This window comes from Artibeus jamaicensis, unplaced genomic scaffold (assembly GCF_021234435.1).
Source record: "Artibeus jamaicensis isolate MK-2021 breed Jamaican fruit bat unplaced genomic scaffold, CSHL_Jam_final contig_1998, whole genome shotgun sequence".
Lineage (NCBI taxonomy): Eukaryota > Metazoa > Chordata > Mammalia > Chiroptera > Phyllostomidae > Artibeus > Artibeus jamaicensis.
The window spans coordinates 371016-385009 of NW_026521407.1; the positions used below are offsets into that span (position 1 = coordinate 371016).

General features: G+C 50.8%; 1 protein-coding gene across 5 annotated transcripts; it reads left to right on the forward strand.

The window, feature by feature from the left end:
• Positions 1 to 1919: 1919 nt before the first annotated feature.
• GSDMB (gasdermin B) lies at positions 1920 to 13704 on the forward strand. 5 transcript variants are annotated; one of them, XM_053657484.1, is made up of 11 exons: positions 1920 to 2157; positions 4584 to 4755; positions 4934 to 5062; positions 6379 to 6550; positions 7157 to 7241; positions 7616 to 7654; positions 8669 to 8695; positions 9694 to 9854; positions 9993 to 10131; positions 10519 to 10589; positions 10993 to 13704. In XM_053657484.1, exons 1-11 carry the CDS (start codon positions 1920 to 1922, stop codon positions 11254 to 11256), a joined length of 1497 nt encoding a protein of 498 aa, XP_053513459.1. In that variant the 3' UTR covers positions 11257 to 13704. The 5 variants fall into 5 exon arrangements, with proteins under 5 accessions (XP_053513459.1, XP_053513462.1, XP_053513487.1 ...); XM_037140571.2 differs by lacking the exon at positions 1920 to 2157 and adding an exon at positions 2908 to 2982; XM_053657506.1 differs by lacking the exon at positions 1920 to 2157 and adding an exon at positions 3001 to 4023 and having other exon boundaries at positions 10993 to 12857.
• The last annotated feature ends 290 nt before the right edge of the window (positions 13705 to 13994 follow it).

Below are 13994 nucleotides of genomic sequence, written 5' to 3' on the forward strand. Positions count from 1 at the left end.
TGTGAGGATTAGCCTGATCATGGCGTGTAGTAAACACTCAGTACTCCGTAGGCATATTAGCATTACTCCTGTCCCCACTACCATCACCATCTGCTGAAATGTTCTGTCGGAACTGGGGGAGGCAGGGGCCGGAAGATAAGTGGGGCTCCCTTGGGTGGCCATTTCTGACTTGGGTGGAGCCCGAGGTCTCGCCCTGGCAAAGGAGGTGGGTGAAGAAGACAGGTGGCGGCACCTTCTGAGGGTCCTCCACACCGACTCAGCCGTCCCTACGGCTGGTGCTCTCTGTCTTCAGCGTTGTCCACCGCGGCACGGCGTTCGGGTAGCTGGTTCTCACCACATCGCTCTCCCATCCCTAACACAGCCATGGCCACTACCTGCTGGCTCAGGGTTGGTACCCACTCATGTTCTGTTTCTCTATTCCGAGCTGGATTGCATGGCCTCATGTGCCTGGTTCTGCACCATTCCCTGGCCCCAACTCACCCACTCACCTAGAATATATATCAGGTGTAGATACAGATATGCCAGTTGCTCCCTGGGCTCCGAGGGAGGGAAGGGTTTATTACCTCTGGCCTTATCTGCCTCCAGCCCAGCCATAACATAGCTTATCTGAAGGTCTGGGAGGTGGGGCACCTGGCCCTGCCCAATATTCCAGTTCTTTTCGATTCCCTTGCTATGGCTTCCTGAGTCACGGTGGCCAGGAATTGTGCAGAGATCTCACAGAGGGGATTTTCCTAACCTGCGCTTCCCGTGAGCAGCTGAGGACAAAGAAGAGGTGGGTGGGCCTGTGGGCCTTTCCGGACGTCCAGAAGGGTTTCTGAGTTGGGCGTGAGTCGGGAGTTGGACACCATAATGGGGGCAGGGACAGAAAAGGGAGCATGGGTGTCCGGGACACAAGGGAGCTTGTGGGGGGAGGCCCAGTGCCAGGAGGGGAGCAGAGGAGCCTGAGGAAAGGGAAAGAGATCTCAGAAGAAAGGAACTGCCAGGTGGCTGGTGGGAAGGGAACAGAGTAAGGAGCATGTGGAGGTAAGAGAGAAGGAAAGATCTGACTCAGTGGGGACAGAGCTACTGCTGAAAGGGCGCAGGGAAGGAACAGCTGGGTCGGACCAGACTGGCCGTGGGTCTATGGAGCTCCCACCGGGCAGCGAGACAGAGCGGGACAGGGGCCAGCTGCAGACTGGGTGGGGGTGAAGGGGAAAGTGGGTGGGAGGAGAGGCTCCAGCTAGCATTTGGGGGTTCATTTTATTTTACCAAGCATAAGGGGGCCCTTCAGAAGATGACCAGAAACTGAGGAGAGAGGACCCGGAGGTGCCAGCTCCCGGCCACTCTGGCACTCCATCCTTAGTCTTTTGTTTCCTTCTGAGGCCGACTTACCACCATGTTGTTGGGAGATGGTTGGTAGGGGCACCCACGCGACTGCCTCGTGGGATACAGCAAGGGGGGGAGGCCCAGGAGCCGAAGGACGAAGTAATCAGTTGGGGTTGGTACCGCGAGGCCTGGCTACCATGCCCCCCATCCCCTCCTGGGTCCTGTCTTCATCAGCACTGGTGAGAGTCTGGCCAGGGGATGGCGGGCCTGCCTTCCCTCCCCTCGCTGTCCCTCTGGGCGAGGGGACAACTCCGCTGTGGGAGGTGCAGAAAACAGGCCTCACTTTCCATGTGGGACAATCCCTGCTCCGTCCTTCCTGCAGAAGTGCTCCGTGGGGGGCAGAGGAGAACCAGGCATGTGTGGTGCTCACCCCCCCTTAGTGTGTAGAGACCACCTCACTTTCTAGAAACAGGGAAGGCAAATAACCCCAAATCCTGGTTGTCCTAGAACTTTGCGTCTTCCTTGACCCCAGGCCGCCAAAGGTAGATTTAAAAACCTGAACCCAGATCCCCCAAACTGAAGTCGGCTTCCTTCTTCCAGCTGCTCCAGGCACCATGCCCAGCTTATTTGAGACAATCACCAAGGCGGTGGTCCATGAGATGGATGCTGGAGGTGACTTGATTGAAGTCAGAAGCATCGTCGATGCCGACAGGTTTCGCTGCTTACGTCTGGTGAGGGGGAAGGGAGGTTTGTTCAGACGCCGCTACCGCAGTACGGACCTCACCCTGGAGGACATACTGGAGACAGAGGACGGCGAGGAGGGGTTCGATAGGCTGGATTTGGGGCTCCCAGGTCAGTAAGAGGTACGTGAGAGATGGCCAGCCAAGGAGATTTCGCTCCCTCCTACCCCACCCTTCCCTCCACTCCCCATTGCCAGCAATCAAGTCGACCAACCGTGGAATTTGTACAAACACGTCCGCACACCTCAATTTAAGAAATGCCCAGAGGAGCTGCATGGGAGAAGGAGGGATATGGACATTTATTTTGTTTGGAAACTATTCCTAAATAGTTTTCCTTGCCTGCCCCCCACTTTTTGAAAAGATAACTTAGTACCAGCATTTAAAAAATATATTTTATGTATTTATTTTTTAGAGAGAGGGGAAGGGAGGGAGAAAGAGAGGGAGAGAAACTTCGATCCATTGCCTCTCACATGTGGCCAGGTATGTGCTTCGATGGGAATCGAACCCGTGACCTTTCACTTTGCAGGACAGCATCCAACCAACCGAGCCACACTGGTCAGGGTTTCCTTTCCCATTTTTTCCCTTTGTAAATAATTTGTTTTAGAATTAGCCGATGTCTTTTCCTGTGTTTATGTTTATTATTAAAGGGACTGAATAAATGGAGGTCTTTTCTTACCAGTTAAGACGCAGGCTTTCGGGCTGGGGGCTTCTGGTTCCTAAGCCTGGCTCTGCCGCTGACCAGCTGGGCGACCTCTGAACAAGTTTTCTCTTCTGCCAACTCAAGCAGACTGTCGTAAGAATCGAATGGGACCAATTACGTAAATCACTTACCACAGTGCCTGCACAGGAACACTCAATAGAAGTTCGCCCCCGTCATTCTGCTGTGGCAGCTAGTATTGTCCCTTCATGTTCCCCGGAGATCGTGACCAAGTGGCTGGTGAGCAGAACTCCCCGAGGCCTTGTGGGGACTCACGGAGGAGTCTGCTGCATCTCCTGCTTCCAGGCTTAGCTATTCTTGGTTTGGGGGAGGGGGTTTGAGAGGTCCCAGGGTAAGTGTTATCAAGCCCGCGTCTCACACTGCACGCAGAGGAGTTTCACAGCTCCAACATCCGGCTACAGCCCACCCGGGGCCCATCGAGAGATGGAGAAGAATTCTGCCGGTGCCCCCCGAGCGGTTTTAGAGTGCCCGCCATGTGCCAGGCCCTGCTGTTCTGCAACCAAGAACAGGGCTCGGGTGCCTCAAAGGGGGCACGGGTTTTCATATCAGAAATTAATTAAGCAAGCACGGGGCTTTAGGACATTTTCAGTTTCGTCTTTTTCAAAGGCTCTCAGTCAACTCTCTGAAAAGCCAGTTGCCAAGAGCTGATTTACCGAAAGGTGGTTCTCAATCAGTTTGCCAAAGGACCATCCACCGAAAACAAGAAAACACTTTAAAACAGGACTAGGGCATGTTGCCGTGACCATAAAAACTTGACTAAGTCAGTTTAACTCCCTTTAAGGGAAAGTCTATCTGTTTGCATTGAACGTTCAGAGGCAGAGGGAGTGAGTTGGTAATTTGGATTGGTTTTTAGCAACCTGGCTGGCTCCCTTTCCAAACGAGTTACTTATTTAACTTCAGGGTGCTGGCGTTGTTGTTAAAGTACACGGAGGGCTTTTTTTGTGCGTTTCTTTTTACTGTCTAAAGTCCATTCTTCACTGGGGCTCTTTTAGTTGACCTAATGTCCCTTTCCTGGCCCAGGACCTCATCCAAGGGACCACATTATCTTTGGTCCTCCTATCTCCTTAGGCTCCTCTTGGCTGTGATAATTTCTCAGACTGCTCTTGTGTTTGAGGACCTTGACCGTCCCCAGGAGTACTGGTCAGGCGTAATTGTAGGGTGCCTCTCCATTGGAATTTGTCTGATGGTTAGACCGAGGTAACCATGGGTCTGATGGAAACCAGGGAGGTGAAGTACCATTCCCATTGCAGCCTATCAGGGGTACGTACTGTCAACGTGACTTTCACTGCTGATGTTTATCATGCTCACCTGGTTGAGGCAGTGTTCATCATGTTTCTCTGCTATAAAATTAGTCTTTCATCCGCTTCCATGCTGTATGCTTTGTGTGCATAAGGTTGTTTTTTTTTTTAAGATTTTATTTCTTTATTTTTAGAGAGAGGGGGAGGGAGGGAGAAAGAGGGAGAGAAACATCAATGTGTGTTTGCCTTTCACATGCCCTCTCCTGGGGACCCAGCCTGCAACCCAGCATGTGCCCTGACTGGGTACCTAACCAGCAACCTTTGGTTCCCAGGCCAGTGCTCGATCCACTCAGCACACCAGCCAGGGCTGTGTACATAAGGTCTGATTTGTCTTTTCTGTCTGACAAAGTACATGCAAACTTTTACATTGCTCAAGAAACACACGCATCCTGAGACATTAGTGTCACACGCCAGGATGGATTTCAGGCACTATTTCCGGTTCTGTCATGTCTCATCGGTTCCAAAATGCATTTTCCTCCGGAAATTCATAGATCGGCATGATCTTCCTCCTTCTCCCTCCAGGTCAAAAGGCCAAGTTCCAAGTTGTGGATATGGTGGACTGCGTTGGGACATTGACAGTGAAATTGCCCAAACAAATAACAATCGAAGGGGGCTTGCATGGGTCTCATGAGCAAAGCATCACAATGTTGGGGTCCAGGATACCCCAGCAATATCTGGAGTTCCTTGAGAACAGGTGAGGCTGGAGGTAGGCAGCAGTGGGGAGACTGAGAAGGAGAAGCCCATTTGGGGAACCAAGGGCACCTGAGGTGGGGGCAGCCTCCCTGCCTGCTCCCAGCACCCGCCCTGCCGCCCGCCCAGCCTCAACCCAGTCTTTCACTCCAGCATGCCGCCTTCCTCTTGTCCACTGTCAGGAAGCCTCTCATTCGTCCAGGATCAGCCTCCGGGAAACCTTCTTCTGATGCCCCCAATTCACTCACATCCCTGCTGCCTTCCAGGGTGACTGAGTTCTCTGGCTTGGACCAAAACCTCCTGGTTTCAAGGTGCCAGTCCCGTCTATTTTTCCATACTGAGTTGCCCAAATCTGCATTTTGTGCTTATTCCGCTCTGCTTTGTGGCAAGGCAAAGGTTTGCACCCCCCTCTGCTTCCGTGGAGCTGACGTTACTAACCCTGTGTTTATCCCCAGCGGGTGCTCAGTAAGAGAGATGAAGGGAAGCACAGTGAACTCAAAGGGCCCCTGCAGAGCATTTCCTGCACAGAAGGTGCCACCACCCCTCCCCACCTGGGTGGCATCGATCAAGGTTCTGATAGTTGAGGTGCTTTGAAGGGACTTAACAGGGCGTCACCGGCCTTCCGCCCAGCAACTGTCCTGTTGCAGGTGTTGGTGTTTTCTCCCATAGCCGGAATCGTTGGCAAGTGTGGAGCAGCTTAGGGAAAGGGGCCCCAGGCTTCTCCTGGGTTAGCCCTCCCTGAAGAGGTGGACGCCTTTGTTTTTCCTTTTTAAGGAAAAAAGGAAAGACAGTGAAATTTTACTGGTCTTCTGAACTACCTCTTCCCACTGTAATATTGCTGGGAAGGAGTCTCTGGACCTTTTCCAAGGGAGCCCGATTTTTTTTTTTCTAGAAGGCCTGTTGCTTCCAGGGTGAGGCTGAGTGGGGTGTGCAGTGGGGTTGGGGGCGGGGTGCCAGGCGGGTGGAGGAAGGTCAGCAGGGGCACGGCTGTATGTAGTAGGTCCTCTTTGAGGGTCTGGCTGCAAATAAGAAGCTCTTTCAGGCTGTTTTTAGTCACAAAATGAATCTCCTAATGGAATCAGAGATGCCGCCTGGAGCCCACAGGTGGAAATTATGTCCAGGCCCCAGGGGCCAGATCGAGGAGCTGGAGCCCCTTCTCAGAAAAGAGGGTGTTGTGGGCCGGGCGGGTGCCTATCTCGGTGCAGCGGGAAGGGCACATGCTTTGCACTCATACAGAGCAGCTTTTGAATCCCAGCTCTATCTACACTTACTCTCTGTGCAACCTTGGACCCTTTGGAACCCACCTCTAAGCCCCAATTTCCTCATGTGGAAAATGGGTGCGATTCTGCCTATATCATAGGGTCGTGGTGAGGGTGCAATGCAATGGGTGGGAAGGACCTTGCAGTGCAGCGCCTTCTTCCAAAAATGTCAGTGAGCTCCCCTTCCACTTTGCACCCTCTTGCCCCCACAGCGGGTAAAGTGCACTACAATGGGGGTGCTGTGAGCCTTGGTTTTCCAGCCTCAGAAGCACTTGATCTCAAATAGGAACTAGCTGATGGGGAGGGGAAAATGTCACTGAGAAGGGGGCCCCTAAATCCTGACCTCTCACCCCCCACACTCCCTGCAGGAAGCTGAAGAGAAAACTACCCGCCTTGTTGCTGTCAGCGCAAACAAGGAGAGAGGACCTGTATCTGGTGACGGAAACTCTGCAGACAGCCAGGGCGGAAACCCTGAAGAGCGCACGGCAACACACGTTTTTGAGCCAGTTGGATTTTTGTGGTCTGAAATGTGAACGCAAGGTCAGGGTCCTGGGAAACAGGGACTGGGGAGAGAGCCAGCCTGGCCCGCCTGCCACAGGCCGGAGGAGTGCCGGACCAGACGCCAGGCTCCTTAGCTCTTCCTCCAGGCCTCCCAGAGCAGACCTGCCTGCTCCTTGGCCTTCTTATGCTTCTCTTCTTGCTCAAGAAGGTGTGTGTAGCATCGCTAAGTTTCTCCCTGGTACCCTCTGGTGATGCCCTGTGTTCATCTGCTTCTTAGTGCTTCCCATAGTTCATCAGTACATTGGGTTGTTTGCTTATTCATCGTCTGCCTCCCTTTCCAAGAGGTAGGAGGGCAGGAGCCAGAGAGCCTGGAAGGACATATGTCCTCAGTGAACATTTGTTGAGTGTAGAGTGGAAGCAACATGTGTTTTGAGCTCAGATGTGGGTTCAAATTTCAGCTCTGCTAGTTTCTAGTTGTGAAACTGCCTCACCTACTGATGCTGAGACTCAGTTCTCGCATCTGTAAAATGGGCATGAAATCTCTCCCTCCTAGGGTTGTTTGGGAGATCAGGCAGGCAAGATAGCTATGTAAAGCACCTGTGAAACAATTAATGGAATCTATTAACGCGAGCTCCTTTTTCCTAGCACCAAAGGGCAGTAACCATCCCCCCAAATCTGGTCCTGGGCTATCGAGTAAAGCAACTCGTCTTCCCCAGCTTGGAAAGGATGAGTAAGCACGGCCTGGTGGGGGCAAGGTGGGGGAGGGGCTCTGACACGCAAGTGGAGTGGGGATTGATTCAGCCAGGCTTCGTGAAGCGGAGGAGGAGAAGGAGGGAGGGTTCAGGACTGGGAAGGACTGAGGCTCCTAGCTCAGACTCTGCTGGACCAAGGGTCCCTTTCATCATGACACATGACACCGATCCTTTCCTAGAGATGTTAACTCCCATCTCCCTCCTGGTATTTATTTATTTATTTATTTATTTATTTATTTGGTGGAGGGCAGGGCATGAGGATTGGGGAGAGACTAGCAGGAGGGTCTTAGAGAAAACCAGTCTTTCTGATAATTGGTCTTTTTTCTCCCCCCACCCTCTTGCATTGGTTTAGATATTTGTTTCACTGGAAAAACAAAATCCTTTCCAGAAGGTGAGTGAGCTGTACTTCCTGTTCATCATTCCAGAATAAGCAAGGATACGATTTTTAAAAAGAGGATTATGAATTACAAGTGGCTTGGAGATACAGGATATTAAGGCTGGGAATGTAATAGGATGCGGTGGCAGTAGGAACTGCGGTCAGGGCTGGAGAATGACGTGCCTGTTGGAGAAGCAGGTTGGGTTGCATGCTGGCCTAGCGTTTCCAGGCTCTGACTTGGAGCTACTCTGTGTGGGTCAGTGTGCCGGATTGCGGGGTCACAGCCCTCACTGAAACCTTATTGGCCCAGGAGGCACAGTTGAATTATGTGACCCGTTCCCACCAGACAGCACTGGCTGTCAGAGGGGCACTGTACTGGGGAGTCACCCAGCCTCAGGCTCCAGTCCCGACTCTCCCACTCGTTAGCTCCGTAGCCTCCTGAGCCATGGTCTTCCCGACTTTAAAATGAATGGGTTAGACTAGGAGGTCCCTGTGATTCCAAATGTGGCTGCCTCTGGAAGTTCAGTGTCTTTCCCTGGTCCCAGAGGAGTTGCACTGCCTAAGAGGCCTTGGGAAAGGGTAGAAAGAGGTCTAGATGTGGATGAAAATTCAAGAAACTCCTAGAAGTTGTAGCAGTTACAGGTTCAGTCTGGGCAAGGTCCCGCTAGCTCAGAAGAGTGAGTCTCTGTCATTCTTAAGTGCCATAAGGGAGGAGTCAGGAGAGGGACTCCGCTTGCTGCTCCGACACGAACTTGCTGAGGACTGGGGCCCGCTCCGCCCTCTCTGGGCTTCTGCTGCTTTCAATCATCAGGGAATAATCTACGGCTGCCTATCTCTGAGGATGGGGGGATGGGTCTGTGAATACAGTGCTTTGTCATCTTCACACAGTGATAAGGACACAGGCTTCTTGGCGTGGGCAGTGAGGGCTCTGAGTCCAGGAACAAAATCTTTCATTCCTGGGAAGAGCATGTCCACCGGGGGCTGGAGGTGACCTAAAAACTCTCTGAGATGTTTTCCCTTTCTTTGCAGAGGAAGATGGTGATTCATCTTGCTTAGGTAAGGACGGCAGCCAGCTGTGTTCAGGGTGCCTGCACCCCCTTACCTTGGAGCCCTCTGGCCTCAAGGAGTGTGTGTGTGTGTGTGTGTGTGTGTGTGTGTGTGTGTGTGGCGGCGGGGGGGGCAGTTGAGGGTAGAAAGGGAGGGCAGGGTGCAAAGCAGTTTTCACATTCAGCCTGGAGGTTGCAACTGTCTCCTCTAAACACAGTGGTTCTTGCTGGCTGGACAGACATCACTTGGGGGGACCTTGAAACTAGTGACATCTGAAAGAATGCAAATGTGCTGACACCCTGATTCCAGCCCAGCAGAAACCATCTGGGGACTTCTGGCCCCAAGGACTATAAAATAATCTGTGTTGCTTTAATCCACGGCACTGGTGGTAATTTGGTACAGCAACTCTAGGAAACTAGTAGGAAACATCTATCCATACAAAGACTCGTACACCGATGCTGTAGCAGCTTTATTTGTACTAGCCAAATATCCATCAACAGGTGAATGAATAAACAGATTATGGACTATACAAACTCCCCCCCCCCCCCCAAATCTCAAAAAACTAGTGATACCTGAGTCCTACCTCCAGGAATTCTGATATAATTGATCTGGGGGCGGGGCCTGCTCATCAGGATTTTAAAAATCGCTCCCCAGATGACTCTCATGCACAGTCGAGGCCCAGAAACACTGCTCTAACCTCATCTAAATCCTCTCTCCAATCGGTGTGGTCTGAAGACTGCACTTCGAGTGGCAAGGACTTAATAAGTTCTGATTTCCCGACGGTGGAGAAGAATCTGGGGTTGGGACTAGGCTGGGAGTGAGCTCGGGAGATGGAAGTGGGGTCAGCAGGAAGCAATGATGGTGGGTGTCTGGGAAGAAGATTAGAAGAGGGGAAGATGCAGAATTGGTCCCCTGAAGAAAAACAGACAGAGAATGGGGTCTTGGGGGTCCTTGGTAATGGGGACCAAGGGTGGGGTTGGTTGGGTTCTTACTTGCTGCCTCTACAGGGAAGTCCTTGAGGCTGGAGGATTTCAGAAACATGGAGGAGAAGGTGCAGGACGCAGTGGGCGGCCTCCAGGATCTCACGGCAAAGGAACGAGAAGATGTGCTAAGCTGCCTCACTAAGTGCCTCACCTCAGACGAGGAGCTGCAGGCTCTGGATGAAAGAGTAAGAGACCCAAGAAAGCACTGGGGCAGAGAGGAAGGAGCCAGTGGGGGGGCAGGGGGTGGGGCAGCCGACACACCGCAGACAACCTGTGCCAATGGGACACGTGCTCACCTCCCATCTCCTGGCCCCTGGCTGTAGGTGTCTGAGGTCCTGGGCTCCGAGGAGGTGCAGATGGAGGGCCCAGCAGAGCCTCTCATCAGCAGCCTGTTTAATGCTGCTGGGATCTTGGTAGAGGCGCGCAGAGAAGCCATTCTGGATTTCCTGGATGCCTTGAAGGGTGAGGAGGGGTCTGGATGGGTGCCATGTGGAGGAAACGCCGCGCAGGGGAGCCTGCGGGGCACCACACCTCAGGAGGAAGGTGGTGCACATTGCCTCAACCTTTTGGGAGGAGTAAACCATCACATTTCAGAAACTAGCCATCTTCCCCAGGCCAGGATTGAGGGACCGCCTCCTCTTGCCCCTTGGCACAGTCTCCCACCGCCTGTGGGCTATGAGGGAAGGAGGCGGGAGCCCCAGCGGAGCCCGTTTGGAGTAACTCCTGTGTAGCACTCCCAGGAGCTCTCTGGAACCTCCCGTGATGCTGTCTCGGGTCTGATCAGACACTGAAGCCCGGCTTGCTCTCTGCCCCTCCTTCCTGCCAACCGCCCTCTTAACTCACTCTCAGAGCTGTCCGAGGAGAAGGAGCTCGTGGCTGAGACCCTGAAGAAGGGGACCCTACCCTTGCTGAAGGACCAGGTAAGAGAGCCTGGGCTGAGGGCCAGGCTGGTGGTTGAAGTGAATGACTGTGCTCTCAAGGGGCCCGGAAGTCCCAGGATTCTGGCCCTTCTGACTTCATAGTGCTGTCAGCTCATGTCCAGCCAGCTGGTTTGTAGCTTCCTGCACATACAGTGTCCAGGACAATTAGGGATGGGCCAGAGAGGGGGTGGTAAACCTGTTAGTCCCAGGATGGCAGGTGGCACCAACGTAAGCAACAACACTCAGTGGTCTGCAGTACCTGTCACTCTGCAGAGGGAGTATTGGGCTCTCCAGGCTCTGCAGGGAAGAGCAATGGGACGGATTACTGTGTCTGCCATGGCCCCAGGATTAGGGTGTGGGACCAAGCATTAGCCATTTCTTATACACATTTCTATGTTTCTAGCTTTTACAGTCCACTGGAGTGAAGTCTGTCCTGGAGCAGGAGCAGGGTCAGCAGCCCCAGGATGTGGGCCGTGACCCTGAGGCTCAGACTGTCCGCGCCCTCTACCTCGTTGTCTCCGTCCTGCTGCAGCTGAGCGAGAAGCCTGCCCTGTGTCTTCCTGCTAGTTCCTCAACCAGTCTCCCCACAAACCTCCCCGGGCCCCCTCCCCCAGTCCATCCTCACCCCACACCCCATTCTCCCAGTTGCCAAAACGATAATCTTTAAAATAAGCAGCTAGCTCATCGATGATGCACCCCACTCCCTCTGCGATAATATACAAAACCCACGCTGGACTGTATGCACAGACTTCTGATTAAAAGTGGAAAATTGATCATATTTATTTCCTCTCCTTGAAACTTCACTAAATGACAGTAAAGCCACAGAAAAGACAGAAACCCACAAGAATGAAGAGACTGTGGCAGCAGATAAGAGATGTCAACACACCTTTGGAAACCACACTCGAACCCGCACCCTTCTGTGCGTGTGTGCACGCGGATGGTGCTCCAACTAACCGCGCCCTCCGGTCAGGGCAAGACTTCTGGTACTGAGTGAAGGAGAGGTTTTTAAAAAGGAGAGGAAAAAAGTTACGGAATACTGTGGCCATGGACTAGTCTTTTTCACAGAATTTAGCCTGGATTTGCTTCATCTGGGTGTTTCAGAGTATTTCAAATTGCAAACTTAGCTTGTGAGGGAAGAGGATTGGCTGTGTACCCAAATACCTGTCCAAACCCAACCCAGAGCCTTTCTGGAGAAAGCTGTTTTCATTTCCACAAAATGTTTTTAAACAACAAGAATGATTCCTGGTTAAAAATAAATAAATAAAGCCCACAAGGAAATGACACCGTGAACAAGAATTCAGCAGATATGACAAATGACCCAGACATCGCTTCTCGTGCATGAACAGACATTTGATATATGGGAACAATATCACTGCAGATTAGTGGGGAAGGGCCAGGTTTTTCAGTAAATGGTCCAGGACAATTGGGTAACCACATGGATTGAAAAATGAAATTCGATCCCTACCACAGGGCACATGTAAAAATTCCAGGTGGATTTTAGATCTAAATGGGAAAGGCAAGACTATAACTACACTAACATTAAGGACTTTTGCTCATCAAAAGACAAAGAAGTGCAAAATCCAACTGCAGAGTGGGAGAAAATATTTCAAACCCATGTAACTTACAAAGCAATACTATCCAGTGTATAGGGAGCTTGTGTGAATCAATTAGAAAAAGATGACCCAATAGAAGAATAGACAAAAGTCTTACACAGAATATTTTTAAAAAAGAAAATCCTGCCCTGGCTGGCATGGCTCACTAGATTGGGTTCTGGCCTGAGAACCAAAAGGTCGCTGGTTCAATTCCCAGTCATGGTACATGCTTGGGTTGCAGGCCAGGTCCCTTACTTGGGGGTGTGCGAGAGGCAACTGATCGGCGTATCTCTTGCGCATCGAGGTTTCTCTCCTTTCTCCCTCCCTTCCCCTCTTTCTAAAAATAAATTAAAATCTTTAAAAATAAAAGAAAATCCTAATGGCTAACAAACATATGAAAGGATGATAAACCTCATTAGTAATCAGGGAAATAAAATGAAAACTGCTATGTGATACCAATACTTATTCACCACATTGGCAAAAGGTTGAAAGACAGTTTCACTTTTCACGAAGATGGTGCTGAAAGCAAAGAAAGAAGCCCCTGTCCCTCCCAAAGCCAAAGCCAAAGCCAAAGCTTTGAGGGCAAAGAAAGCAGTGCTGAAAGGTGTCCACAGCCACAAAATAAGAAGGGCCACATGTCACCCACCTTCCAATGGCTGAAGACCCTGCGGCTCTGAAGGACGCCTCCATATCCTCAGAAGAGCGCCCCCAGGAGAAGCAAGCTTGACCACCATGCCATCATTGGTGCCCCCTGACCACCGAGTCAGGCATGAAAACACAGAAGACAACGGCACACTGGTGTTCATTGTGGGTGTCAAGGCCAACAAGCACCAAGTCAGACAGGCTGTGAAGAAGCTCTATGATATTGATACGGCCAAGGTCAACACCCTGATCAAGCCTGAGGGAGAAAAGAAGATGTATCTTTGGATCCCAGCTTTGAGCTTTGGATGTTGCCAAGAAAATTGGGATCATCTAACAGTCCATCTGGCTAATTCTAAATACAAAAATTTTACACTGTAAAAACAAAGAGACAACCTTTAAGTACCTGAAACCATGAAAACTTTCATACACGACCACTGGGAAGATAAATTAGTACAACCACTTTGAATAACGGTTTGACGTTACAAATGGAAGATTTACCCACCTTATGACCCAGATGTTTGACTGCTAACCTAGAGTAACTTGTGCACGTGTGTATCACATAGGATATCCTCTTAAGAATTTTTAGTAGGATGTTGTAGTCATCAAAAACTAGAAACAACTAGCCCTGGCTGGTGTAGCTCAGTGGATTGAGCATGGGCTACGAGCCAAAGGGTTGCCAGTTCAATTCCCAGTCAGGGCACATGAATGGGTTGCAGGCCAGGTCCCCAGTGGGGGCCACATGAGAGGCAACCACACATTAATGTTTCTCTCCCTCTCTTTCTCCTTCCCTTTCCCTCTCTCTAAAAAAATAAAATAAATAAAACGTTTTTTAAAAGATTCTTAAAAATCAACAAAAAAACTAGAAATGACAAAAAATTAGAAATGCCTTGAATGTTCTCCAATGAATGAATGGATAAATAAACTGTGATATATTTCTATAATGGAATACTATACAGCAATAAATATAAATGAACTAATCCTCCATGAGATCAATCTTAAGAATCAAGGCAGAAAAGAATATATTCAATATGATTCTCTCCACATAATGTTCAAAAACAGAGGAACTACAGTGTTTAGAGATCCTCCTTTTCGGAGGATGGATGATATGATGAGGTACTGAGCATAGTACATAAAAGTAACATTAAGTAGAAACCTACTGACTGAATGTATG